This window comes from Pseudoliparis swirei, chromosome 6 (assembly GCF_029220125.1).
Source record: "Pseudoliparis swirei isolate HS2019 ecotype Mariana Trench chromosome 6, NWPU_hadal_v1, whole genome shotgun sequence".
In the NCBI taxonomy this organism is placed as follows: domain Eukaryota; kingdom Metazoa; phylum Chordata; class Actinopteri; order Perciformes; family Liparidae; genus Pseudoliparis; species Pseudoliparis swirei.
In genome coordinates, this window is record NC_079393.1 from 3,390,490 (window position 1) to 3,416,489 (window position 26,000).

Here is a 26,000-nt window from a genome sequence, read left to right on the forward strand (position 1 = left end):
TATTAAATACGTATTAAATACGTCTTAAATACATGTTAAATACATATTAAATACATGTTAAATACATATTAAATACGTCTTAAACACATATTAAATACACATTAAATATATATTAAATACATATTAAATACACATTAAATACATATTAAATACATATTAAATACCTGCAGAGTGCAAGGTTTAACATTTAAAAATAGATCCTCTGGAGATCTTCATCATCGTTCACTGAAGGTCTTCAGGTGAGACCTGTTGGACTACCTGCTGAACTCTTCTGTTCTGTGTTCTGTGGTTCCCTCATGCTGATGGAAGCAGAGAGGAGACCAGGGTTCTCTCCTGGTCCCGGTGCTGCTCCTGGTCCTGGTCCTGGTCCTGCTCCTGGTCCTGCTCCTCCATGATGGCCTGCATAGCCTCCAGTCCCTCCACAGACACAATCAGACTGCCGACCACCTGACGGCTGTCCTCCACGTCCACCACTGAGGACAGACACACACACTGTGAGTGTGTGTGTCTGTGTGTGCCTCTGTGTGTGTGTGTGTGGGTGTGTACCCTCCAGGCTGGTCTCAGTCAGGTCTTGTCGTCTCTCCAGGATCTCGGGGATCCTGATATAAGCCACGCCCACATCCTCACACTCCCTCTCCTGCTCCTCCGCCTCCGGAGGCTCGCTCACCACCGTGAACCGGATTCTGTCCTCAACAACAACAACAACAACAACACATGTAAGTGTGGTTCATGTGTGTAAAAGCTTCTGGTTTCCTGTCCGTGATTGACAGGTCTCACTTCCTGTCTAAGTCCCGCCCACCTCTCCATGGGGGGGTTCCGGCCCTGCAGGACTCGTCTCAGCAGCTGCCTCCTCGGCCCGTGGTTCTCCAGGTCCACAGGAACCACTGCAGAGCAACAAGGAGGTCAGAGGTCAGAGGTCAGAGTCTACCTGGGAGTCAACTCCACCAGGAGACGAGGATCCAGGAGGCTGTGGAGGAGACCAGGAAGCAGGAGGCTGTGAAGGAGACCAGGAAGCAGGAGTCTGAGACAAGGAGCCAGGAGGCTGTGGAGGAGATGAGGAGCCAGTGGAGGAGACGAGGAGCCAGGAGGCTGTGGAAGAGACAAGGAGCCAGGAGGCTGTGGAGGAGACGAGGAGCCAGGAGTCTGTGGAGGAGATGAGGAGCCAGGGGTCTGTGGAGGAGACGAGGAGACAGTGGAGGAGATGAGGAGACAGTGGAGGAGATGAGGAGCCAGGAGGCTGTGGAGGAGACGAGGAGCCAGGAGGCTGTGGAGGAGATGAGGAGCCAGGAGGCTGTGGAGGAGACGAGGAGCCAGGAGGCTGTGGAGGAGATGAGGAGCCAGGAGGCTGTGGAGGAGACCAGGAGGCTGTGGAGGAGATGAGGAGCCAGTGGAGGAGACGAGGAGCCAGGAGGCTGTGGAGGAGATGAGGAGCCAGGAGGCTGTGGAGGAGACGAGGAGCCAGGAGGCTGTGGAGGAGATGAGGAGCCAGGAGGCTGTGGAGGAGACCAGGAGGCTGTGGAGGAGATGAGGAGCCAGTGGAGGAGACGAGGAGCCAGGAGTCTGTGGAGGAGACGAGGAGCCAGGAGGCTGTGGAGGAGACGAGGAGATGAGGAGCCAGGAGGCTGTGGAGGAGACCAGGAGGCTGTGGAGGAGATGAGGAGCCAGTGGAGGAGACGAGGAGCCAGGAGGCTGTGGAGGAGACGAGGAGCCAGGAGTCTGTGGAGGAGACGAGGAGACAGTGGAGGAGATGAGGAGCCAGGAGTCTGTGGAGGAGATGAGGAGCCAGGAGGCTGTGGAGGAGACGAGGAGCCAGGAGGCTGTGACCTCTGACCTTTGCTGTGGTTGTAGGTGACCCTGTGACATTTGCTGTGGTTGTAGGTGACCCTGTGACATTTGCTGTGGTTGTAGGTGACCCTGTGACCTCTGACCTTTGCTGTGGTTGTAGGTGACCCTGTGACATTTGCTGTGGTTGTAGGTGACCCTGTGACCTCTGACCTTTGCTGTGGTTGTAGGTGGCCCTGTGACCCTGTGACCTCTGACCTTTGCTGTGGTTGTAGGTGGCCCTGTGACCCTGTGACCTCTGACCTTTGCTGTGGTTGTAGGTGACCCTGTGACCTTTGCTGTGGTTGTAGGTGACCCTGTGACATTTGCTGTGGTTGTAGGTGACCCTGTGACCTCTGACCTTTGCTGTGGTTGTAGGTGACCCTGTGACCTCTGACCTTTGCTGTGGTTGTAGGTGACCCTGTGACCTCTGACCTTTGCTGTGGTTGTAGGTGACCCTGTGACATTTGCTGTGGTTGTAGGTGACCCTGTGACCTCTGACCTTTGCTGTGGTTGTAGGTGGCCCTGTGGCCCCCGGCCGGCTTGGGCAGGGCCAGCGGCGTCTCCTCCGTGGGGAGGTCCAGCAGCTGGTACTCCACGAACAGACGCTGCACGCTGCCGTCCAGCGACACGCGGGAGCCCGGCCGCAGGCTCAGAGACACCACCTCCACCCGGACGCACTGGGAGGGCTGCGGGGGAGGGGAGGTGTTCATAGGACGGTTCAGGTTCACTCAGATGGACGAGGTGGTAAACAACAACAACAACAAGCTGCTCGTTGATGACGAGTCAGAGAGGCGTTCACTGACTTTCCTCCCCGCCGGGCGCTCCTGAACGATGCAGTCGTCGCTGTCGGACTGAGAGGCCTCCACATCTGGATCTACACGATGAAGATCAACAACAAGGAGAACACACACAAAAAACAAGGAGAACACACAATGACAACAACAAGGAGAACACACAATGACAACAACAAGGAGAACACACAATAACAACAACAATGAGAACACACAATGACAACAACACTGGTTGTTTATCGTCTTCATCATGTCCAGCTCACCTTCCATGATGTCCTCAGAGACCTCGGAGTCGTCAGAATGAGACTGAGAGCCGACCGGGACCAGCTGCCCTTCAGAGAAGTGAGACTCCTCCTCCTCCTCCTCCTCCTCCTCTGCAGCGCCCTGACAAACAACACACAGATTCAGTTATCAGGGGTTGAAAACGGCTTCTCCTTCCTCTTCCGAGGGAACACTGAACATCTAGAACATTCATAACAGGTTAGAAACGTGAATCAACAGGTTATAAATATGTTATAACCAGGTTGTAACCTGTTTATAAACAGGTTATAAACAGGTTATAACCAGGTTGTAACCAGGTTATAAACAGGTTATAACCAGGCTATGAACAGGTTGTAACCAGACTATAAACAGGTTATAAACAGGTTATACAAATGTTATAAACAGGTTATCAGGTTTTAAACAGGCTATAAACATGTTATAAACAGGTTATAACATGTTATAAACAGGTTATAAACAGGCTATACAACAGGCTGTGAACAGGTTATAACAATGTTATAAACATGTTATAAACAAGCTATAAACAGGCTATAAGTAGGTTATAAACATGTTATAAACATATAAAGAGGTCTTAAACATTAACCCTTTACCTTCACAACAGGAGCTGAAGTCTCTCTCTGGCCTGCAGACTCGTCGTCCTCCACCTGAGGAGCAGAAACCTGCTTCATCACGAGGTTTATATCAGGTCGACAGGTACTTCCCAAAGAGTGAATCAACCATCACAACTGGGAGCTCTCACCTGGTCCTCCTGGTCCTCCTGGTCCCCCTGGTCCCCCTGGTCCTCCTGGTCCTCCTGGTCCTCCTGGTCCTCCTGGTCCTCCTGGTCCTCCTGGTCCTCCTGGTCCTCCTGGTCCCCCGGCGCTGTCGGGTCCATGAACGAGACCTTTTTGGCGGCCTGGTCCCCCGGTCGAGTCCTCGGTCTGAGTTCCGGCAGCTCGGCAGCTCTTCGACGGTCGAGAGCGCGACGAGTTTCGCCCGGTCCGCCGACCTTTGACCCGCTGGCCTCGGGGGGTTTGTCTTCCTCCTGCAGTGCCTCTTCCTCCTCCTCCTCCTCCTCCTCCCTCTGCGCCTCCTCGGCGGCCACGATGGCGGCCGGCGGAGGGGCGTAGGTGGACCTCCACTGCAGCGTCACTTCGATGAGGCCGGCGGCGAGTCCCGAGGGGTCGGTCAGCTGGAACGCTCCTGAGGGACGGAGGAGGTCAACATCCCCGAGATCCACGAACACATCGGAGACGACAGGAACCGAGGTTTTGGCTCACCGGTGATCCTCTGGTCCCTGGTCAGCGGCAGCAGGGGCACTCGGGTCTTCCCCAGGTACGAGTCCATCTGCTGCTCCTTTTCGTCGAACACGTAGAGCCGCAGGGCCTCGGCCCTCAGGTAGCGGTCCAGGTCCGCGTCCGGGCGGACGGAGTAGGACCGGAGGTCGTCCAGCGCCGGGTCGCAGCAGTCCGGGACGGTGGCGGTCGGGTAGTCGGGGAAGTCGTAGAACTTGTAGACCACGTACGGGCTCGGCGGCCCGGAGCCGGCGGACTTCTTCAGGTCTCTGCAGAGGTGGACGGTGATGGAGAGCTGGTTCCAGCCGGACGGAGGCTGCGGGAGGAGGAGCGCGGAATCAAACCCGCGGGCTGGTGGTACCCGGTGCTGGTTCAGATGGAGCGTCTCCTTCAGCGGGAGCTTCAGCCTCAGCCAGTAGTCCACCGAGCCGAAGGAGCGAGTGTCCTCGGAGACGCCTGGAGGACAGACGTCAGACAGGGGAGGACTTCAGTTTAAGAACAACTAGAACCCTTCGTTTAATAACTATTTAGTAGGGCTGTGAAACGATTACAATTTTTAATCAGGTTAATCACAGGTTTTTGTGGATTAATCATGATTAATCACATATTACCGATATTCTCGGTATATTTTGTGAGAACATAGAGATTTATGACAAAAGACGGATATATACATTTATACATTCTTCTATACAATGGTGCTGCAACTCAGCAGTTATTTAGCAGTTTTCTTCCATATGGAACATTAATACATCTTCATCCTAAACAGAATGTTTAACCCTCCTGTTACCTTTCGGGTCAATTTGACCCCAGGCTGTTTTTCACTGTGTCAAACATATAAGAAATATCAACTTTTTTATTTATTTAAAGGGCTATTTAGGTAGTCAACAAACAAACATAAAGTACCTCACACTTAAACTTGGGAAGCAATATTAATTCTAATAATTTTCTGGAGGTTTTAATTGCTGGGGTCAAATTGACCCCGAGGGTAAAATATGTTAGTAAATGTAAAGGTAACAGGAGGTTAAACAGAACATGTTTCTCTTTTTTGTCAACCATTAACTCCACCATGATACAATCTAAAGGCCTCTAGTCTTCCTCTAGCAGCTGCTGAGGCAAACTGACTGTGTGGTTCCTTCATGAACTGGGCCGTGATGAAAGGGACGGCGGGGACACCGCTGCAAAGCTGAAACCTCACCGGCCCGGACAGGTGGACAGATTGACAAGTGACTTTTTTTTTGCTCGGTCCCGATGCGCGCGGAGCTCTGTGGCGCGCGAGACGGAGATCGATAAGTGTTAACGCAACGCGAAGAGACAGAGATGACATGCTGCTGTGGAATCGATCAACAACAGACGTTTAGTTTAATAAAAGAACAAAGACGTGCTATAGAGAACATGTCAGGGGGCGGGCCAATCTCTTTAATGTCATGCGATCTACCGACACTCGCGCGATCGACTGGCAGGTCGCGATCGACGTGTTGAGACCCTGATCTACAGGAAGTAAAAGTCGTAACAAGGTTTCCCTGGGTTGAACCTGCGGAAGGATCATTACCGATGAACAGACCGTCTGCATGAGAGCGGACAGAGTTCAGATTGAAGTGGTGTATTGGAAGCTCATTCTGCAAGTGACTTTTTTCGTCCCGACGACCAACAACAGACGGATTGGAAGCTCATTCTGCGCATGCGTTAAATGAGTAAAAAAAAAAACTAGTTAAACCTGTAATTGAATTAACTGAGTTAACGCGTTATTTTTCACAGCACTAATATTTAGTCTATTAACCACGAAACAGCCTCGAAAAGACTCCTTACCGCTCCCTCACAGCTCTCTCCTCATCTCCTTGCCTCCTTGCCCCCCCCCTCCCAGCTCTTTCCTTGCCTCCTTGCGTCCTCCCAGCTCTCTCCTTGCCTCCTGCCAGCTCTCTCCTTGCCTCCTCCCAGCTCTCTCCTTGCCCCCTCCCAGCTCTCTCCTTGCCCCCTCCCAGCTCTCTCCTTGCCTCCTCCCAGCTCTCTCCTTGCCTCCTCCCAGCTCTCTCCTTGCCTCCTTGCCTCCTTGCCTCCTGCCAGCTCTCTCCTTGCCTCCTCCCAGCTCTCTCCTTGCCCCCTCCCAGCTCTCTCCTTGCCTCCTTGCCCCCTCCCAGCTCTCTCCTTGCCTCCTTCCAGCTCTCTCCTTGCCTCCTCCCAGCTCTCTCCTTGCCCCCTCCCAGCTCTCTCCTTGCCTCCTCCCAGCTCTCTCCTTGCCTCCTCCCAGCTCTCTCCTTGCCTCCTCCCAGCTCTCTCCTTGCCTCCTCCCAGCTCTCTCCTTGCCCCCTCCCAGCTCTCTCCTCGCCTCCTTGCCTCCTCCCAGCTCGCTCCTTGCCTCCTCCCAGCTCTCTCCTTGCCCCCTCCCAGCTCTCTCCTTGCTTCCTCCCAGCTCTCTCCTTGCCTCCTCCCAGCTCTCTCCTTGCTTCCTTGCCCCCTCCCAGCTCTCTCCTTGCCTCCTTCCAGCTCTCTCCTTGCCTCCTCCCAGCTCTCTCCTTGCCTCCTCCCAGCTCTCTCCTTGCCTCCTTGCCTCCTTCCAGCTCTCTCCTTGCCTCCTCCCAGCTCTCTCCTCGCCTCCTTGCCTCCTCCCAGCTCTCTCCTTGCCTCCTCCCAGCTCTCTCCTTGCTTCCTTGCCCCCTCCCAGCTCTCTCCTTGCCTCCTTGCCTCCTTCCAGCTCTCTCCTTGCCTCCTCCCAGCTCTCTCCTTGCCCCCTCCCAGCTCTCTCCTTGCCTCCTTGCCTCCTTCCAGCTCTCTCCTTGCCTCCTCCCAGCTCTCTCCTTGCCTCCTCCCAGCTCTCTCCTTGCCTCCTTGCCTCCTTCCAGCTCTCTCCTTGCCTCCTCCCAGCTCTCTCCTCGCCTCCTTGCCCCCTCCCAGCTCTCTCCTTGCCTCCTTCCAGCTCTCTCCTTGCCCCCTCCCAGCTCTCTCCTTTCCTCCTCCCAGCTCTCTCCTTGCCCCCTCCCAGCTCTCTCCTTGTCCCCTCCCAGCTCTCTCCTTGCCTCCTTGCCTCCTTCCAGCTCTCTCCTTGCCTCCTCCCAGCTCTCTCCTTGCCCCCTCCCAGCTCTCTCCTTGCCCCCTCCCAGCTCTCTCCTTGCCTCCTTCCAGCTCTCTCCTTGCCCCCTCCCAGCTCTCTCCTTGCCTCCTCCCAGCTCTCTCCTTGCCCCCTCCCAGCTCTCTCCTTGCCCCCTCCCAGCTCTCTCCTTGCCTCCTTGCCTCCTTCCAGCTCTCTCCTTGCCTCCTCCCAGCTCTCTCCTTGCCTCCTCCCAGCTCTCCTTGCCTCCTCCCAGCTCTCTCCTTGCCTCCTCCCAGCTCTCTCCTTGCCCCCTCCCAGCTCTCCTTGCCTCCTCCCAGCTCTCCTTTCCTCCTCCCAGCTCTCCTTGCCCCTCCCAGCTCTCCTTATCCTCCCAGCTCTCCTTGCCATCTTGCAGCTCTCTCCTTGCCTCCTCCCAGCTCTCTCCTTGACCCCTCCCAGCTCTCTCCTTGCCTCCTCCCAGCTCTCTCCTTCCTCCTCCCAGCTCTCCTTGCCTCCTCCCAGCTCTCTCCTTCCTCCTCCCAGCTCTCTCCTTGCCCTCCCAGCTCTCTCCTTGCCTCCTCCTCTCTCCTGCCTCCTTCCAGCTCTCTCCTTGTCCCCTCCCCGCTCTCTCCTTGCCTCCTCCCAGCTCTCTCCTTGCCTCCTCCCAGCTCTCCTTGCCTCCTCCCTCCTCTCTCCTTGCCTCCTCCCAGCTCTCCTTGCCCCCTCCCAGCTCTCTCCTTGCCTCCTTGCCTCCTCCCAGCTCTCTCCTTGCCTCCTCCCAGCTCTCTCCTTGCCTCCTCCCAGCTCTCCTTGCCTCCTCCCAGCTCTCTCCTTGCCCCCTCCCAGCTCTCTCCTTGCTTCCTCCCAGCTCTCTCCTTGCCTCCTCCCAGCTCTCTCCTTGCCTCCCAGCTCTCCTTGCCTCCAAGCTCTCTCCTTGCCTCCTCCCAGCTCTCTCCTGCCTCCTTGCCTCCTCCCAGCTCTCTCCTTGCCTCCTCCCCGCTCTCTCCTTGCCTCCTCCCAGCTCTCTCTTGCCTCCTTCCAGCTCTCTCCTTGCCTCCTCCCAGCTCTCTCCTTGCCTCCTCCCAGCTCTCTCCTTGCCTCCTCCCAGCTCTCTCCTTGCCTCCTCCCAGCTCTCTCCTTGCCTCCTCCCAGCTCTCTCCTTGCCCCCTCCCAGCTCTCTCCTTGCCTCCTCCCAGCTCTCTCCTTGCCTCCTCCCAGCTCTCTCCTTGCCTCCTCCCAGCTCTCTCCTTGCCTCCTCCCAGCTCTCTCCTTGCCTCCTCCCAGCTCTCTCCTTGCCTCCTCCCAGCTCTCTCCTTGCCTCCTCCCAGCTCTCTCCTTGCCCCCTCCCAGCTCTCCTTGCCTCCTTGCTCCTCCTCCCAGCTCTCTCCTTGCCTCCTCCCAGCTCTCTCCTTGCCCCCTCCCAGCTCTCTCCTTGCCTCCTTCCTCCCAGCTCTCCTTGCTTCCTCCCAGCTCTCTCCTTGCCTCCTCCCAGCTCTCTCCTTGCCTCCTCCCAGCTCTCTCCTTGCCTCCTCCCAGCTCTCTCCTTGCCCCCTCCCAGCTCTCTCCTTGCCTCCTTGCCTCCTCCCAGCTCTCTCCTTGCCTCCTCCCAGCTCTCTCCTTGCCTCCTCCCAGCTCTCTCCTTGCCTCCTCCCAGCTCTCTCCTTGCCTCCTCCCAGCTCTCTCCTTGCCTCCTCCCAGCTCTCTCCTTGCCTCCTCCCAGCTCTCTCCTTGCCTCCTCCCAGCTCTCTCCTTGCCTCCTCCCAGCTCTCTCCTTGCCTCCTCCCAGCTCTCTCCTTGCCTCCTCCCAGCTCTCTCCTTGCCTCCTCCCAGCTCTCTCCTTGCCTCCTCCCAGCTCTCTCCTTGCCTCCTCCCAGCTCTCTCCTTGCCTCCTCAGCTCTCCTTGCCTCCTCCCAGCTCTCTCCTTGCCTCCTCCCAGCTCTCTCCTTGCCTCCTCCCAGCTCCTTGCCCCTCCCAGCTCTCCCTTGCCTCCTCCCAGCTCTCCTTGCCTCCTTGCCTCCTCCCAGCTCTCTCCTTGCCTCCTCCCAGCTCTCTCCTTGCCTCCTTCCAGCTCTCTCCTTGCCTCCTCCCAGCTCTCTCCTTGCCTCCTCCCAGCTCTCTCCTTGCCTCCTCCCAGCTCTCCTTGCCTCCTCCCAGCTCTCCTTGCCTCCCAGCTCTCTCCTTGCCTCCTCCAGCCTCTCTTGCCTCCCAGCTCTCCTTGCCCCTCCCAGCTCTCCTTCCTCCCTCCCAGCTCTCTCCTTGCCTCCTTGCCTCCTTCCAGCTCTCTCCTTGCCTCCTCCCAGCTCTCCTTGCCCCTCCCAGCTCTCTCCTTGCCCCTCCCAGCTCTCTCCTTGCCTCCTTGCCTCCCAGCTCTCTCCTTGCCCCTCCCAGCTCTCTCCTTGCCTCCTCCCAGCTCTCTCCTTGCCTCCCAGCTCTCTCCTTGCTTCCTCCCAGCTCTCCTTGCCTCCTCCCAGCTCTCTCCTTGCCTCCTCCCAGCTCTCTCCTTGTCCCCTCCCAGCTCTCTCCTTGCCTCCTCCCAGCTCTCTCCTTGCCTCCTCCAGCTCTCCTTGCCTCCTCCCAGCTCTCCTTGCCTCCTGCCTCCTCCCAGCTCTCTCCTTGCCCCCTCCCAGCTCTCTCCTTGCTTCCTCCCAGCTCTCTCCTTGCCTCCTCCCAGCTCTCTCCTTGCCTCCTTGCCCCCTCCCAGCTCTCTCCTTGCCTCCTTCCAGCTCTCTCCTTGCCTCCTCCCAGCTCTCTCCTTGCTTCCTCCCAGCTCTCTCCTTGCCTCCTCCCAGCTCTCTCCTTGCCTCCTTGCCCCCTCCCAGCTCTCTCCTTGCCTCCTTCCAGCTCTCTCCTTGCCTCCTTCCAGCTCTCTCCTTGCCTCCTCCCAGCTCTCTCCTTGCTTCCTCCCAGCTCTCTCCTTGCTTCCTCCCAGCTCTCTCCTTGCCTCCTCCCAGCTCTCTCCTTGCCTCCTCCCAGCTCTCTCCTTGCCCCCTCCCAGCTCTCTCCTCGCCTCCTTGCCTCCTCCCAGCTCTCTCCTTGCCCCCTCCCAGCTCTCTCCTCACCTCCTTGGCCCCTCCCAGCCGTCTCCTTGCCTCCTTGCCTCCTTGACCCCTCCCAGCTCTCTCCTCGCCTCCTTGCCTCCTCCCAGCTCTCTCCTTGCCCCCTCCCAGCTCTCTCCTTGCCCCCTCCCAGCTCTCTCCTTGCCTCCTTCCAGCTCTCTCCTTGCCTCCTTGCCTCCTTCCAGCTCTCTCCTCGCCCCCTCCCAGCTCTCTCCTTGCCCCCTCCCAGCTCTCTCCTTGCCTCCTTGCCTCCTCCCAGCTCTCTCCTTGCCCCCTCCCAGCTCTCTCCTTGCCTCCTTGCCTCCTCCCAGCTCTCTCCTTGCCCCCTCCCAGCTCTCTCCTTGCCTCCTTGCCTCCTCCCAGCTCTCTCCTTGCCCCCTCCCAGCTCTCTCCTTGCCCCCTCCCAGCTCTCTCCTTGCCTCCTTGCCCCATCCCAGCTCTCTCCTTGCCCCCTCCCAGCTCTCTCCTTGCCTCCTTGTCCCCTCCCAGCTCTCTCCTTGCCTCCTTGCCAGCTCTCTCCTTGCCTCTGCCCAGCTCTCTCCTTGCCCCAGCTCTCTCCTTGCCTCAGCTCCCAGCCTCCTCCTTGCCCCCTCCCAGCTCTCTCCTTGCCTCCTCCCAGCTCTCTCCTTGCCTCCTCCCAGCTCTCTCCTTGCCTCCTCCCAGCTCTCTCCTTTCCTCCTCCCAGCTCTCTCCTTGCCCCCTCCCAGCTCTCTCCTTGCCCCCTCCCAGCTCTCTCCTTGCCTCCTTGCCTCCTTCCAGCTCTCTCCTTGCCCCCTCCCAGCTCTCTCCTTGCCTCCTTGCCTCCTCCCAGCTCTCTCCTTGCTTCCTCCCAGCTCTCTCCTTGCCCCCTCCCAGCTCTCTCCTTGCCTCCTCCCAGCTCTCTCCTTGCCTCCTCCCAGCTCTCTCCTTGCCTCCTTGCCTCCTTCCAGCTCTCTCCTTGCCTCCTCCCAGCTCTCTCCTTGCTTCCTCCCAGCTCTCTCCTTGCCTCCTTGCCTCCTTCCAGCTCTCTCCTTGCCTCCTCCCAGCTCTCTCCTTGCCCCCTCCCAGCTCTCTCCTTGCCCCCTCCCAGCTCTCTCCTTGCCTCCTCCCAGCTCTCTCCTTGCCTCCTCCCAGCTCTCTCCTTGCTTCCTCCCAGCTCTCTCCGCTCGATGGTGTTTTGAGCCCTCACCGACGCCTTCCAGGCAGCGGCTGCCTGGAAGGCGCCGGAAGGTGGTCCCGCCCCCCAAAACTCTGATCCAATCAATGCGCTACCCCCACTTGGAGCGGAGCGCATATTCAAATCCACTTTTTGGAGCGCATTGCATATTCAAACCCGCGCATTTGGAGCCAAACCCACTTGGGCGCATTTGGGCGCATTTAACCCACTTGGTTCAACAATTTCAAAGGTACGTAGCTATTTTTGGGCGGCTAATGTTGTGGTAATGTTATTTCAACCTGCTAGCTAGCAGATAGATGATGCTAATCTTAGCTGTGGTAATGTCATTTCTACCTGCTAGCGAGCTAAATCTGGTTAAAACATTAGGTAACAAAGTAAGATTAATTACTGCAGATTAATCACTGTATTTGAGTGATTGTTAATGGTTAGTGGTTATCTTTCAAATGATGCCTGTGAGGCACTTGACGTTGAGACTGGTTGACTTCCAGGCTGCTTTGGAATAAGGATACCTCTGAGGCAGCCACCAGTTTTGGATAACTCTGAGGCATCATAGGTAGTGTTGACTGCCAGGCTGCCTAGTCGTTGGTATACAGGTTAACTCACAGGCATCCAGTTGGTTTTAGATACCTGTAAGGCATCTAGACGGACATTAAGAGGGCTGACTCCCAGGCTGCTTCCTAACACTGGTTAGCTCTCAGGCAGCCAATTAGCTTTGGATGCCTGTGAGGCACTTGACGTTGAGACTGGTTGACTTCCAGGCTGCTTTGGAATAAGGATACCTCTGAGGCAGCCACCAGTTTTTGGATAACTCTGAGGCATCATAGGTAGTGTTGACTACTTTATATCAATAAATAACTACTTTAAAGACTTTAAAGACTACTTTATATCAATAAAGAACTTCAGAAAGCCAGCTCCAAACTATTACACCCCAGTGTCAATAAGTGTTTCATTGTCACATTGGTATGTGCATCAAATCTGAATTTAATACTGTGTTCGTGTCATGATATGTCTTTCCCATTTTGTTAAGGCGGCCAAGGACCTGTGCTCCTCCGTCGGTGCTCTGGCTGCCAGGAGCATCGAATTTAAAGAAGTGGCCATGCTGCCGGCATCAGACCCCACTGTGGCCACAGGGAGAGCCACGGAGTTCAAGTAATTTGCAATATTCCACATCCTATATCTGGGCTCTGACAGGTTTAATAGACATTATTTATCCTGAATTTATGTTTTTATCTTTTCCTCCAGACAACAGCTCCAGCACCTCGCCAACCAGGTGAGGTCAAATGATCAATTTGACCTCCTCACGCACACCTTGGGGCCAGGAATGGTAGAGGTGGATATTTTTTTTGAGTGTGTTGACACACACATTGAAAATATTAACAATTAGCAATTTGTTGTTTGTTGTGTTCATTCATTAAATATCTTCATGTTCTACATCACTGTGTATGTGTCGTGAATTGGAAGTGTATTGAACTTGGCATCTTGATTTAACTAGTCTGATAATTTAGCTAGCTGGGCCTGAAATCGCATGGTGTAAATTACAGATCCGACATGTTAGGCATGTGGATTAAGGCAAATAGTCATGGTAACACAATATGTCAACACTAATTTCTACAGCTTCACATAAGGGTTTATTCCAGTAGAGTGTTACAAGTTAATGAAACCCCAACTTACATTAAATTTTTTTTTTAAATGTATCGTCAGAGGACACACACATGATGGAGGAGAGACATGACTGATGGGGTGTGACATATTCTTTATTGAAAATAAAGGCCAAATACAACCCTCATACACACAGTAAAATGGTAAAAACAAAATTTCACACGCAAACAGCTTAGTTTACTAAGCACGAAGGATGGCAGAATTTAATACACTATAAATATTATCTAAATATTTTATTGTTGCAGTGTGGGACAGGTCGGAAAACTGGGGAAAGACTAGTTACGGGTTCGCTGTCTTCGCCTGCGCTTAAATGCCCCGTCGTGATGGACAGTTTGTATCTGCCGCTTGTTGTGGTCTGTCTTTGAATAGTTTGCAATCAGGTGGAGCAGTCCTCCTGATATCCTCCACCGTTATCTGGTATCTTTGTAAAAATAATTTCTGAGTCACACTCAAAGAAGGTTTCAATGTTTCAACAATATTATTCGTAACAATATTAGGATTTCATCTTCTTTACATACAGTACAGTATTGTACACATGTAATGTCTGTACATAGCCCTTCTGTCTTTACTGCCATCCCAACAGATGTTCCTATAACCCAAAACTGTGATGGGCTCTGGGGAAACCAGTCACATGGTGAAAAGGGACATTTTTGAGATTAGAGTGAAAATACTAGTAGGTCGAAACTCAGTATTTTGGTGAAATTGGGTTTTGATTCAATTATTATTCTATAACATGTCTATCATCCCTAAACATATCTACTTGTTTTTCATTAATTGAATGTGTTAAAATGTGCTTTATTCAACCAGCCAGTCTATTTAGAACCCCTCTCTTTAAAGTTGTTTTTGTCAAAATTCTATTCCATGAAATCTAACTGATCAGCTGACTTTGGGCAATCATAACATTTGAAACAGACAAATAATGAAAACATATTTGAAACAAGCTTGAAGTCAGCTTCCAAAAGGTCAAATTTCACCATGTGACTGGTTTTCCCAGATCCCATCACAAATGGTCTCAGCACTGTTACTACCACACTACCACTAAAAATATAAACCTGTCTTGAAGAAACCTATGCCTATTTGTGCACTTCACCTTTTGCTTCGATGCCCCGAGCATGTCCTCAAAAGGCTGTGGACATTCTGAAATGCCGGCTGGGATGGGGCAGTAGGGCTTGGTGGAGCAGCAGGGCCGGATGGGGCAGGAAGGGTGGATGGAGCAGCAGGGCTAGATGGGGTTGGGGCTGGGCGGGCTCCACCAACCAGTGGTGACTGGTGGAAAATTGCGATCTTTGCAGATGGTCCTATAAAGTAACAAGAAGTAACCAAATTTGCTATATGAGGAGATGAACTAGTGTTGTAGTACTCGAGTCCAGATGGCAAGATAAAGAATAACTTACCACCTTTTGACACCTGCAGGGCCTTCCGCTTCCATCCTACTGTATAAAGACATTGCAAGGAACTAATAAGTATTTTTGGGGGAATTATTGAAGTCATTGTTAAATGTCAGTGTGTGAAAGAGACTTTTTAGTCATTAAAGTAGGTCTAGGTTGAACCTTACCCTTCCTGGGCCATTTCTTCATGAACTGAAAGAGAAAGGCAATATGAGTGTGATTAGTATTATCACATAATGTTAGGCATATGCAATGTTAAAAATAATCTGGCAGATTTATTCAATAGGCCTATCTGTATGAGGAGGCATGAGGACAATTTAACTAAGGGATATCAGTCTACAGTCAACCAGTCTCAACATCAAGTGCCTCACAGGCATCCAAAGCTTATTGGCTGCCTGAGAGCTAACCAGTGTTAGGAAGCAGCCTGGGAGTCAGCCCCTCTTAATGTCCATCTAGATGCCTTACAGGTATCTAAAACCAACTGGATGCCTGTGAGTTAACCTGTATACCAACGACTAGGCAGCCTGGCAGTCAACACTACCTATGATGCCTCAGAGTTATCCAAAAACTGGTGGCTGCCTCAGAGGTATCCTTATTCCAAAGCAGCCTGGAAGTCAACCAGTCTCAACGTCAAGTGCCTCACAGGCATCATTTGAAAGATAACCACTAACCATTAACAATCACTCAAATACAGTGATTAATCTGCAGTAATTAATCTTACTTTGTTACCTAATGTTTTAACCAGATTTAGCTCGCTAGCAGGTAGAAATGACATTACCACAGCTAAGATTAGCATCATCTATCTGCTAGCTAGCAGGTTGAAATAACATTACCACAACATTAGCCGGCCCAAAAATAGCTACGTACCTTTGAAATTGTTGAACCAAGTGGGTTAAATGCGCTCCAAATGCGCTCCAAGTGGGTTTGGCTCCAAATGCGCGGGTTTGAATATGCAATGCGCTCCAAAAAGTGGATTTGAATATGCGCTCCGCTCCAAGTGGGGGTAGCGCATTGATTGGATCAGAGTTTTGGGGGGCGGGACCACCTTCCGGCGCCTTCCAGGCAGCGGCTGCCTGGAAGGCGTCGGTGAGGGCTCAAAACACCATCGAGCGCTCTCTCCTTGCCCCCTCCCAGCTCTCTCCTTGCCTCCTCCCAGCTCTCTCCTTGCCTCCTTCCAGCTCTCTCCTTGCCTCCTCCCAGCTCTCTCCTTGCCTCCTCTCCCAGCTTGCCTCCTCCCAGCTCTCTCCTTGCCCCTCCCAGCTCTCCTCCCACCTCCTTGCCCCCTCCAGCCGTCTCCTTGCCTCCTTGCCTCCTTGACCCCTCCCAGCTCTCTCCTCGCCTCCTTGCCTCCTCCCAGCTCTCTCCTTGCCCCCTCCCAGCTCTCTCCTTGCCTCCTTGCCTCCTCCCAGCTCTCTCCTTGCCTCCTCCCAGCTCTCTCCTTGCCTCCTCCCAGCTCTCTCCTTGCCCCCTCCCAGCTCTCTCCTTGCCTCCTCCCAGCTCTCTCCTTGCTTCCTCCCAGCTCTCTCCTTGCCTCCTCCCAGCTCTCTCCTTGCCTCCTCCCAGCTCTCTCCTTGCCTCCTCCCAGCTCTCTCCTTGCCCCCTCCCAGCTCTCTCCTTGCCTCCTCCCAGCTCTCTCCTTTCCTCCTCCCAGCTCTCTCCTTGCCCCCTCCCAGCTCTCTCCTTGCCTCCTCCCAGCTCTCTCCTTGCCTCCTCCCAGCTCTCTCCTTGCCCCCTCCCAGCTCTCTCCTCGCCTCCTTGCCTCCTCCCAGCTCTCTCCTTGCCCCCTCCCAGCTCTCTCCTTGCCCCCTCCCAGCTCTCTCCTTGCCTCCTTGCCTCCTTCCAGCTCTCTCCTTGCCTCCTCCCAGCTCTCTCCTTTCCTCCTCCCAGCTCTCTCCTTGCCCCCTCCCAGCTCTCTCCTCGCCTCCTTGCCCGCTCCCAGCTCTCTCCTCGCCTCCTTGCCCGCTCCCAGCTCTCTCCTCGCCTCCTTGCCCCCTCCCAGCCGTCTCCTTGCCTCCTTGCCTCCTGCCAGCTCTCTCCTTGCTCCCTCCCAGCTCTCTCCTCGCCTCCTTGCCCGCTCCCAGCTCTCTCCTCGCCTCCTTGCCCCCTCCCAGCCGTCTCCTTGCCTCCTTGCCTCCTGCCAGCTCTCTCCTTGCCTCCTCCCAGCTCTCTCCTTGCCTCCTTGCCTCCTGCCAGCTCTCTCTTTGCCCCCTCCCAGCTCTCTCCTTGCCCCCTCCCAGCTCTCTCCTCGCCTCCTCCCAGCTCTCTCCTTGCCTCCTTCCAGCTCTCTCCTTGCCTCCTCCCAGCTCTCTCCTTGCCCCCTCCCAGCTCTCTCCTTGCCTCCTCCCAGCTCTCTCCTTGCCCCCTCCCAGCTCTCTCCTTGCCTCCTTGCCCCCTCCCAGCTCTCTCCTCGCCTCCTTGCCCCCTCCCAGCTCTCTCCTCGCCTCCTTGCCTCCTCCCAGCTCTCTCCTTGCCCCCTCCCAGCTCTCTCCTCGCCTCCTCCCAGCTCTCTCCTTGCCTCCTTGCCTCCTGCCAGCTCTCTCCTTGCCCCCTCCCAGCTCTCTCCTTGCCCCCTCCCAGCTCTCTCCTCGCCTCCTCCCAGCTCTCTCCTCGCCTCCTCCCAGCTCTCTCCTCGCCTCCTTGCCTCCTCCCAGCTCTCTCCTTGCCTCCTCCCAGCTCTCTCCTCGCCCCCTCCCAGCTCTCTCCTCGCCTCCTTGCCTCCTCCCAGCTCTCTCCTTGCCTCCTCCCAGCTCTCTCCTCGCCTCCTCCCAGCTCTCTCCTCGCCTCCTTGCCCCCTCCCAGCCGTCTCCTTGCCTCCTCCAGACTCACCGACCAGCGGCACGGTGCCGCTCACCCTGCCGTCGTGCAGCAGCGGCTGCAGCCGGAGCCGCCCTCTGGCCAGCGTCCTCCAGTCCAGCCCGCGGGCCTCGTGCATCTCCACGGTGACGGCGCCGGAGCGCAGGAAGTCCAGCAGCCGGCGGTCCTCCGCCACCACGTAGCGGGACGTGAAGCCGTAGGCCGGCGTGCGGCCCGTGGCCACCGGCGTGGCGTGCGGCTCGAACAGGTAGAAGGCGTAGGTGCAGAAGGTGGAGGGCTCGCCGCCCCCCAGGGCCTGCAGGGCGCACGGGGACAGCGTGGCCCCCACCACCTGCAGCTCCACCAGGTTCTCCTCCGCGCCCAGGACAACACCTTCCTCCGGACACTCGTCTTCATCGCTCACCGCGGGGTGGGACCGAGAGGGTTTGGTGCCGTAGGCCAGGTCTCGGAGCTGAGCTGAGGAGGAGGAGGTCAGACATGAAGGAGCAACACACATCCCTGTGCTGGAGGACCCTCACCCTCCAGTCTCTGGACCTTGGCGGCTCTGGAGTCCAGCAGCGTCGCCTGTCGCTCCAGCTGCTGCTCCCACGTCACTTTGTCGGCCTCCATCTTCTTCAGCACCGCCTGAAGCTCCGCCTCCTCACAGAGACAACGGGGTCAAACTCCACCGGGCAAATTTACCAAGAAACACGACCACAAAGCAACTGTCGACTCCTTCAGAATAAGAGCGTGAGCCAGAGTAGCCCATGAGAAAGAGAAAATACTCTTAATCTGAAGGTGTCAAGAACCTCCAGGTGAAGGTGTTCTGACCCGAGCTCCACCTGGTAGTCTCTGCTGATCCTGGCCTCCATGCTGAGCAGGTTCCTGGTCTTCTGCAGCTCCTGGATGGTCTCAGCGTGAGCAGCTTGGAGCTCTGACCCGCCTCTTCCTCCTCCTCCCTCCTCAACCTCCTGCAGGAAGCACAGATCTCCACTCCTCTGGGACTGACGCTTCTGTGGAGAGACCAGTATGGACCAGTGTGAACCAGTATTGACCAGTATGGACCAGGTCTGGGTAGTTCACCAGATAGCAGTGTGGTAGAGGAGTCTGTGTGGTAGGTGGGCTACTGGGACAGGTGGACGACTGGGAGGGGTGGACTACTGGGACAGGTAAGTCACTGGGATAGGTGGACTACTGGGACAAGTGGACGACTGGGACAGATGGACTACTGGGACAGGTGGGCTACTGGGACAAGTGGACTACTGGGACAGGTGGGCTACTGGGACAGGTGGGCTACTGGGACAAGTGGACTACTGGGACAGGTGGGCTACTGGGACAAGTGGACTACTGGGACAAGTGGACTACTGGGACAGGTGGGCTACTGGGACAAGTGGACTACTGGGACAGGTGGGCTACTGGGACAGGTGGGCTACTGGGACAGGTGGGCTACTGGGACAAGTGGACTACTGGGACAGGTGGGCTACTGGGACAGGTGGGCTACTGGGACAGGTGGGCTACTGGGACAAGTGGACTACTGGGACAGGTGGGCTACTGGGACAGGTGGGCTACTGGGACAGGTGGGCTACTGGGACAAGTGGACTACTGGGACAGGTGGGCTACTGGGACAGCTGGGCTACTGGGACAAGTGGACTACTGGGACAGGTGGGCTACTGGGACAGGTGGGCTACTGGGACAGGTGGGCTACTGGGACAAGTGGACTACTGGGACAGGTGGGCTACTGGGACAAGTGGACTACTGGGACAGGTGGGCTACTGGGACAAGTGGACTACTGGGACAGGTGGGCTACTGGGACAAGTGGACTACTGGGACAGGTGGGCTACTGGGACAAGTGGACTACTGGGACAGGTGGGCTACTGGGACAAGTGGACTACTGGGACAGCTGGGCTACTGGGACAAGTGGATGACTGGGACAGGTGGACTACTGGGACAGGTGGGCTACTAGGACAAGTGGATGACTGGGACAAGTGGACTACTGGGACAGGTGGACTACTAGGACAAGTGGACGACTGGGACAAGTGGACTACTGGGACAGGTGGACAGCTTCCTGTGAGGAGGGGGAGGAGCCTGCTGCTTTACCTTAATGAGCAGCAGAGCCTCGGTGAGCTCGGCTTCGTGGAGCTCCTCCTTCAGCAAACACAGAAAAGCTTTGAATGCAGTGGCTGTTTGTTATTGTTGTTGTTGTTGTTGTTGTTGTTATTGTGAATCCTCTCACTCTGCTGCAGGACTTCAGGCGGCCCTGGAGCTCCTCCAGCTGCTGCTTCTGCTCCACAGTCTGTAGATGAAGTTTCCTGTTTTCCTCCGCCAGCTTCTCGTTGGCGTCTGAGGAATCAAACCCGGGAATGAAAGTCGGCGTGAAGGAGTCGTTGAAGCTCGTGAGCGTGTTCGTGAGCAGGGGAACAGAACCTCGCTCCGCTTTGATCTTGTCCAGGATCTCGTTCTTGTCCACCAGGTCGGCCTTCAGTGCCGCCTCCAGCTGAGCGATCTGCAGCTTCAGCTTCTGCTCCTGGATCTGAGCCCTCTGCTCCTGGGACCCGTCGAAGGCTCTGAAACATACGTTAGCTTAGCATTAATCGGAGCATTAGCTAGAATGAATCTCACCGAGATGTTAGCTTAGTTAGCTTAAACGGCTCTAAAAGGGTCTGAACTGGTCTAAAAGGCTTTAAATAAGTGTAAAAGGGTCTACACGAGGATAAAGGGTCTACAAGGCTCACAAGGTCTCTAAGAGGCTCTAAAGGGTCTCTAAAAGGCTCTAAGAGGCTCTAAAGGGTCTAAGAGGCTCTAAAGGTCTCTAAAGGGCTCTAAAGGGTCTAAGAGGCTCTAAAAGGTCTAAAAGGCTCTAAAGGGTCTGTTGGAGCTATTTAATTTGACTTTTGTATTTAGGTTGTATTGTAAAGTAATATTGATTATTTATTGCTTATTTAGGTTATGTTTTGATATGTTAGTTGTTTCTTAGGATAGTTGTAATTTAGTTTAATATATTTAGTTGTAGGTTCACTGATTGGGTAACACTAGGCACCTGTGGCTATATGTAGAGGTGGATAGGCACAGGACCAGCATGCACCAGGGTGGCCAATGGTTTTTTACCACAGCACAGAGAGGAAGTGTCAACATTTTGTTTGTTTAAGAAATAAATTATCAGAATACTAACAGGCGGAAATGGACAGTACTTTCTTTTGCATGCGTCAACACCAAAACCCACGGTGCATCAGTGGCGGTTTGATTTATCTTTTTGTTTGATTACGGACGACAAATGGCCACTACAGGGTCTAAAAGGCTCTAAAGGTCTCTAAGAGGCTTTAAAAGGCTCTAAAGGTCTCTAACAGGCTCTAAAGGTCTCTAAGAGGCTTTAAAAGGCTCTAAAGGTCTCTAACAGGCTCTAAAGGTCTCTAAGAGGCTTTAAAAGGCTCTAAAGGTCTCTAACAGGCTCTAAAGGTCTCTAAGAGGCTCTAAAGGTCTCTTAACAGGCTTTAAAGGTCTCTAAGAGGCTCTAAAGGGCTCTAAAAGGGTGGACAGACTGAGGGTCTCTCCATGTGCCACCTCAGGAGGAGATGCCTTTAGTCCTTTAGTCCTTTAGTTCTTCCTACCACTGACCTGGTCACTGATGCAGAAGAACTTCTCTCTGAAACAGTACTAAGGACTACATGCATACAGAAAGGTGGTGACTGGGGATCTGAGGTGCAGCACGGGGACCCTGAGACCTGGGTTCAGCTCCTCACCTGTGGACCAGTCTGTCATTGTCGTCCTTCAGCAGGTCTCTCTCCTGCTCCACCTCGCTGATCCTCTCCTGCAGCTACACCCCCAGAGGAGAGACGGTTACCCGACGGAGACGCTGCTGCTGCACCACGGACATCAGACACCTTCTCACCTGCTCCACCTTCAGCCTGGAGATGGAGGCGCTCTGCAGACGCTCCTCCTGGTCCAGACTCCTCAGCCTCTCCTCCTTCAGCTGAGCCGACAGCTGGTCCACCTTCAGCATCGCTGCCTCGTGAGCCACCTTCAGCGCCCTCTGGCTCTGAGACACAAAGCACATGGTCTGATGAGGACCTTACTGAGGACTACATTAGTGGTCTGATCCTCTGGGTCTACCCTAGTGGTCCTGGTCTGGTCCTCTGGGTCTACCCTGGAGGTCTGCTCCTCTAGGTCTACACTAGTGGTCCTGGTCTGGTCCTCTGGGTCTACCCTGGAGGTCTGCTCCTCTGGGTCTACACTAGTGGTCCTGGTCTGGTCCTCTGGGTCTACCCTGGAGGTCTGCTCCTCTGGGTCTACACTAGTGGTCCTGGTCTGGTCCTCTGGGTCTACCCTAGTGGTCCTGGTCCGGTCCTCTGGGTCTACCCTAGTGGTCCTGGTCCGGTCCTCTGGGTCTACCCTAGTGGTCCTGGTCTGGTCCTCTGGGTCTACCCTGGAGGTCTGCTCCTCTAGGTCTACACTAGTGGTCCTGGTCCTCTGGGTCTACCCTAGTGGTCCTGGTCTGGTCCTCTGGGTCTACCCTGGAGGTCTGCTCCTCTGGGTCTACAATAGTGGTCCTGGTCCGGTCCTCTGGGTCTACACTAGTGGTCCTGGTCTGGTCCTCTGGGTCTACCCTGGAGGTCTGCTCCTCTAGGTCTACACTAGTGGTCCTGGTCTGGTCCTCTGGGTCTACCCTGGAGGTCTGCTCCTCTGAGTCTACAGTAGTGGTCCTGGTCTGGTTCTCTGGGTCTACACTTGTGGTCCTGGTCCTCTGGGTCTACCCTAGTGGTCCTGGTCTGGTCCTCTGGGTCTACCCTGGAGGTCTGCTCCTCTAGGTCTACACTAGTGGTCCTGGTCTGGTCCTCTGGGTCTACCCTGGAGGTCTGCTCCTCTAGGTCTACCCTAGTGGTCCTGGTCTGGTCCTCTGGGTCTACCCTGGAGGTCTGCTCCTCTGGGTCTACACTAGTGGTCCTGGTCTGGTCCTCTGGGTCTACCCTGGAGGTCTGCTCCTCTGAGTCTACACTAGTGGTCCTGGTCTGGTCCTCTGGGTCTACCCTGGAGGTCTGCTCCTCTAGGTCTACACTAGTGGTCCTGGTCTGGTCCTCTGGGTCTACCCTGGAGGTCTGCTCCTCTGGGTCTACACTAGTGGTCCTGGTCTGGTCATCTGTGTCTACCCTGGAGGTCTGCTCCTCTGGGTCTACACTAGTGGTCCTGGTCTGGTTCTCTGGGTCTACCCTGGAGGTCTGCTCCTCTGAGTCTACACTAGTGGTCCTGGTCTGGTCCTCTGGGTCTACCCTGGAGGTCTGCTCCTCTGAGTCTACAGTAGTGGTCCTGGTCTGGTTCTCTGGGTCTACACTTGTGGTCCTGGTCCTCTGGGTCTACCCTAGTGGTCCTGGTCTGGTCATCTGTGTCTACCCTGGAGGTCTGCTCCTCTGAGTCTACAGTAGTGGTCCTGGTCTGGTTCTCTGGGTCTACACTTGTGGTCCTGGTCCTCTGGGTCTACCCTAGTGGTCCTGGTCCGGTCCTCTGGGTCTACCCTAGTGGTCCTGGTCTGGATACCTCCTGCAGGCCCAGGAAGCGCCCCTCCAGCTCCGCCGTCCTCTCCGTCCTCTGGAACATCTGCTTCTGCAGGCGGATCATCTCCACGTTGCTGCTGACGTGCGTCCTGAGGAACACCAGAGTTACCTTCAGACCACCACGAGGTCTGACCCCCGAGACCACCACGAGGTCTGACCCCCAGAGACCACCACAAGGTCTGACCCCCGAGACCACCACGAGGTCTGACCCCGGAGACCAATAAGAGGTAATATTATATATTATCTACAATATTGTAGATAATATATAATATTATATATTGTTTATAATATATAACATAGAATATTTTATTTTATATTGTATATAATATTATATATTGTATATAATATATAAAATAATATATTAGATATTGTTTATAATATATAATATTCTATAATATTAGATATTGTATATAATTTAATATTATATACAATATATAATAATATATATTGTTTATTACATTACATTACATGTCATTTAGCTGACGCTTTTTATCCAAAGCGACTTACAATCCTGTTACATACACTGTAGACGCAGCTACAGGGAGCAACTCAGGGTTAAGTGTCTTGCTCAAGGACACATCGACTAGGGCGGGGATTGAACCTCCAACCCCCTGATTGAAAGACGGACCTGCTGACCACTGACCCATAGTCGTTTATAATATATAACATATACTATTTTCTAATATTATATACACTATTATATATTTTATATAATTTATAAAATATAATATTAGATATTGTTTATCAAATATAATATTAGATATTGTATATAATATAATATAATATAAAATATATTGAATATCATAATATTATGAATCCGGCTGATGGTTCTGGTACCTGAGTCTGGAGGTCTGCTGCTCTCGGACCTGCAGGAGTCTCTCCTGGTGCTGGTTCTCCTTCCTCCTCAGCTCCTCACTCAGCTCCTCCGCCGCGGCCTGCACCTCCTCCAAGTGGCTCCTCTGGAGCTCCAGCACTTTCTCTCTGGGTCACACATCTTAGATCAATAACACTGCTGCTGGGCCCAGAGACCTAGACCTAGACCTGGTTCCCCCAGACACTCACAGGTTGCGGACCTCGGCCCGGGCCTCCTCCAGGAGGCTGTGTCCGAACCGAGGCAGGAGGCCCGTAGGGGGTCTTCTTCCTCCCTCTGAACCTGCAGGAGACAAAACCAGTTCAGGTTCCGACACGTGATCTGGACCCAGGACCCAGGACCTACTCTTGGGGGGCGCCTGAGGAAGCGGGGAGTAGCTCTTTAACCCCGAGTTGACCCGTGACGGGACGCGGCCGTAGGGCGCCGGCCTCCTGCTGTGGGAGTTGACCTGCTGCTGCTTGGCCACCAGGAGGCGCCGCTTCACGCCCTCCTTCTCGGCTTGCAGGCTGCGGACCTTCTCCTGCAGCTCCTCCATCAGCTCCTCCATCTCCACGTCACGCTGCCGGAGGACCACCGGGCCTCCTCCTCCTCCTCCTCCTCCCAGGGCCAGCTGCTCCATACGACCACGGTCCTTCACCAGCCTCATCAGCTTCGTGCCCAGTCTGAGGAGGAGGAGGAGGAGAGTTCAGATCATTCTACGACGTGGCAGAAGCTTAAAATAATAACAATAGTGTTGATGATGTCATAGTGATGTCATCAGGGCGAGCAGCTGGTTTAGATTAGAAGGAGAACCCATCCAGGTGCATGATGGGATATGTAGGACTCACTTCTTGATCTTGTCCTCCTGCTTGTGAACATGCTGCTTGAGCACCAGCGTCTCCTCGTGGACTCTGAGGAACCGGTCCTCCAGCACCTCCCGGGACACCCGCGACACGTCCTGCCGAGCACGAGCATTCTGATTGGCCGACGGATCTGTCACCAGAAAACAACACGGTCACATGACATCTATTGTTCACCTGGTCACATGACATCTATTGTTCATCTGGTCACATGACATCTATTGTTCACCTGGTCACATGACATCTATTGTTCATCTGATCACATGACATCTTTTGTTCATCTGGTCACATGACATCTATTGTTCATCTGGTCTCATGACATCTATTGTTCATCTGATCACATGACATCTTTTGTTCATCTGGTCACATGACATCTATTGTTCACCTGGTCACATGAGGATGTGAGCTCAAAGGTCAGAGGATGCGAGGTCAAAGGTCAGGGATGTGAGGTCAAAGGTCAGAGATGTGAGGTCAAAGGTCAGGGATGTCGCATGCGTACAGATTGTAAACCACTACTGACCTTCTGCCAGCCGGGACGGGAGGTCTCTGACCGGGACATCTGCCGCCGTCTCATCCAGACCGCTGAACATCTGAGGAGGAGAGGATGACGTCATGTGTCTTCATTGGCCGTCCAAGAGACAGACAAAGAGCATGTTCACTCCAAGATGACCCCCCTCCTGCTGCCTCCACTTGGTGTACACCGGAGGTATTCTAAAAGCACGAAACCCCTAAAACACGACCGGAAGTCAGACATTTAACGAGCCCTCAGTGTTTGTATCGAACCGTCTGGAGGAATACATCCCGTGACGTCACCGCTCAGCGACTAACAGTCCGAGTGTGAACGCAGTCTGACGTCACGTGCTCTGAAGGCTCTAAGATCAATAACATATTCACAGATCAATGTGACTCACACACCACGGTCAGAAGAGTGTATATATAATATATATTATAGTGTGTGTAGTGTATAAGATGATTAACGGTTACTATTATATTGAAGCTAGCTGCGTTAGCTTCGTTACTAGCTCACTAAACAGACTAGCTATCTCACTCTTCTGACTTAAAAGAGTGAAGTATTGTCTTCATATTTCATAAATCATCTTAAAGGACATCCACGCTTCTTTTAGAAACATTTCTTACCTTTTAAAAACGACTTTATGAACCGAGCGACGGTTGCTACTGAAAACACAACAGTCCGTGACGTTATGACGCTACCACGCATGCGCCAAGTGAAGAGCTCTCTGGGATATGTAGTTTCCCAGAGCTTTCGGTTGATCGCAAGGTCCGTGTACGTTTTGTTCGTTTGTTTTTTGTTAGAACGTAAGAAGAACATAAATATAAATAATAAATTAATATACCTGGGTATGTTAGCGACAGTATTGACTACAGAAAGTTGTATTTATATATATATGTACACAGCAAGAATCACCTTGTCACTTAATCATTGCATTGTTTAATGCAACACAGTTCATCATATAGATTAATCAAAGTAATGTGTTTAGAGT

At 54.0% G+C, this 26,000-nt stretch overlaps 1 protein-coding gene and 1 long non-coding RNA gene across 6 annotated transcripts; both read right to left on the minus strand.

Moving 5' to 3' along the window:
* Window positions 1-8: 8 nt before the first annotated feature.
* Window positions 9-25,717, minus strand: rpgrip1l (RPGRIP1 like). Of its 4 annotated transcripts, XM_056416975.1 has the most exons (24): window positions 25,636-25,717; window positions 25,019-25,088; window positions 24,487-24,631; window positions 24,005-24,321; window positions 23,851-23,941; window positions 23,626-23,769; window positions 22,772-22,877; window positions 21,132-21,278; window positions 20,983-21,056; window positions 19,670-19,809; window positions 19,479-19,585; window positions 19,343-19,390; window positions 18,088-18,258; window positions 17,785-17,902; window positions 17,279-17,722; window positions 4,154-4,624; window positions 3,634-4,076; window positions 3,485-3,553; window positions 2,879-2,999; window positions 2,628-2,698; window positions 2,324-2,510; window positions 778-884; window positions 547-688; window positions 9-473 (listed from the first exon to the last, which is right to left on the minus strand). In XM_056416975.1, the coding sequence occupies exons 2-24, from the start codon at window positions 25,086-25,088 to the stop codon at window positions 295-297; spliced, it is 3,912 nt and encodes a 1,303-aa protein (XP_056272950.1). In that variant the 5' UTR covers window positions 25,636-25,717; the 3' UTR covers window positions 9-294. The 4 variants fall into 4 exon arrangements, with proteins under 4 accessions (XP_056272950.1, XP_056272948.1, XP_056272949.1 ...); XM_056416973.1 differs by having other exon boundaries at window positions 3,485-3,538; window positions 23,851-24,321; XM_056416974.1 differs by having other exon boundaries at window positions 547-683; window positions 800-884; window positions 23,851-24,321.
* Window positions 13,139-14,630, minus strand: LOC130195446 (uncharacterized). Of its 2 annotated transcripts, XR_008832063.1 has the most exons (3): window positions 14,620-14,630; window positions 14,459-14,497; window positions 13,139-14,362 (listed from the first exon to the last, which is right to left on the minus strand). It is a non-coding gene; the product is annotated as an uncharacterized LOC130195446 (long non-coding RNA). The 2 variants fall into 2 exon arrangements; XR_008832062.1 differs by lacking the exon at window positions 14,620-14,630 and having other exon boundaries at window positions 14,459-14,522.
* Window positions 25,718-26,000: the final 283 nt, after the last annotated feature.

Bases quoted from the DNA above. Each gene is read 5' to 3' on its own strand.
- rpgrip1l (XM_056416972.1), bottom strand. From the start codon at position 25,088: ATGTTCAGCGGTCTGGATGAGACGGCGGCAGATGTCCCGGTCAGAGAC. The intron at 17,723-17,784 runs GTGAGGGTCCTC...CCTCCTCCTCAG, and splicing joins CAAGGTCCAGAGACTGGAGG to CTCAGCTCCGAGACCTGGCC. The intron at 4,077-4,153 runs GTGAGCCAAAAC...TCCGTCCCTCAG, and splicing joins CAGGGACCAGAGGATCACCG to GAGCGTTCCAGCTGACCGAC.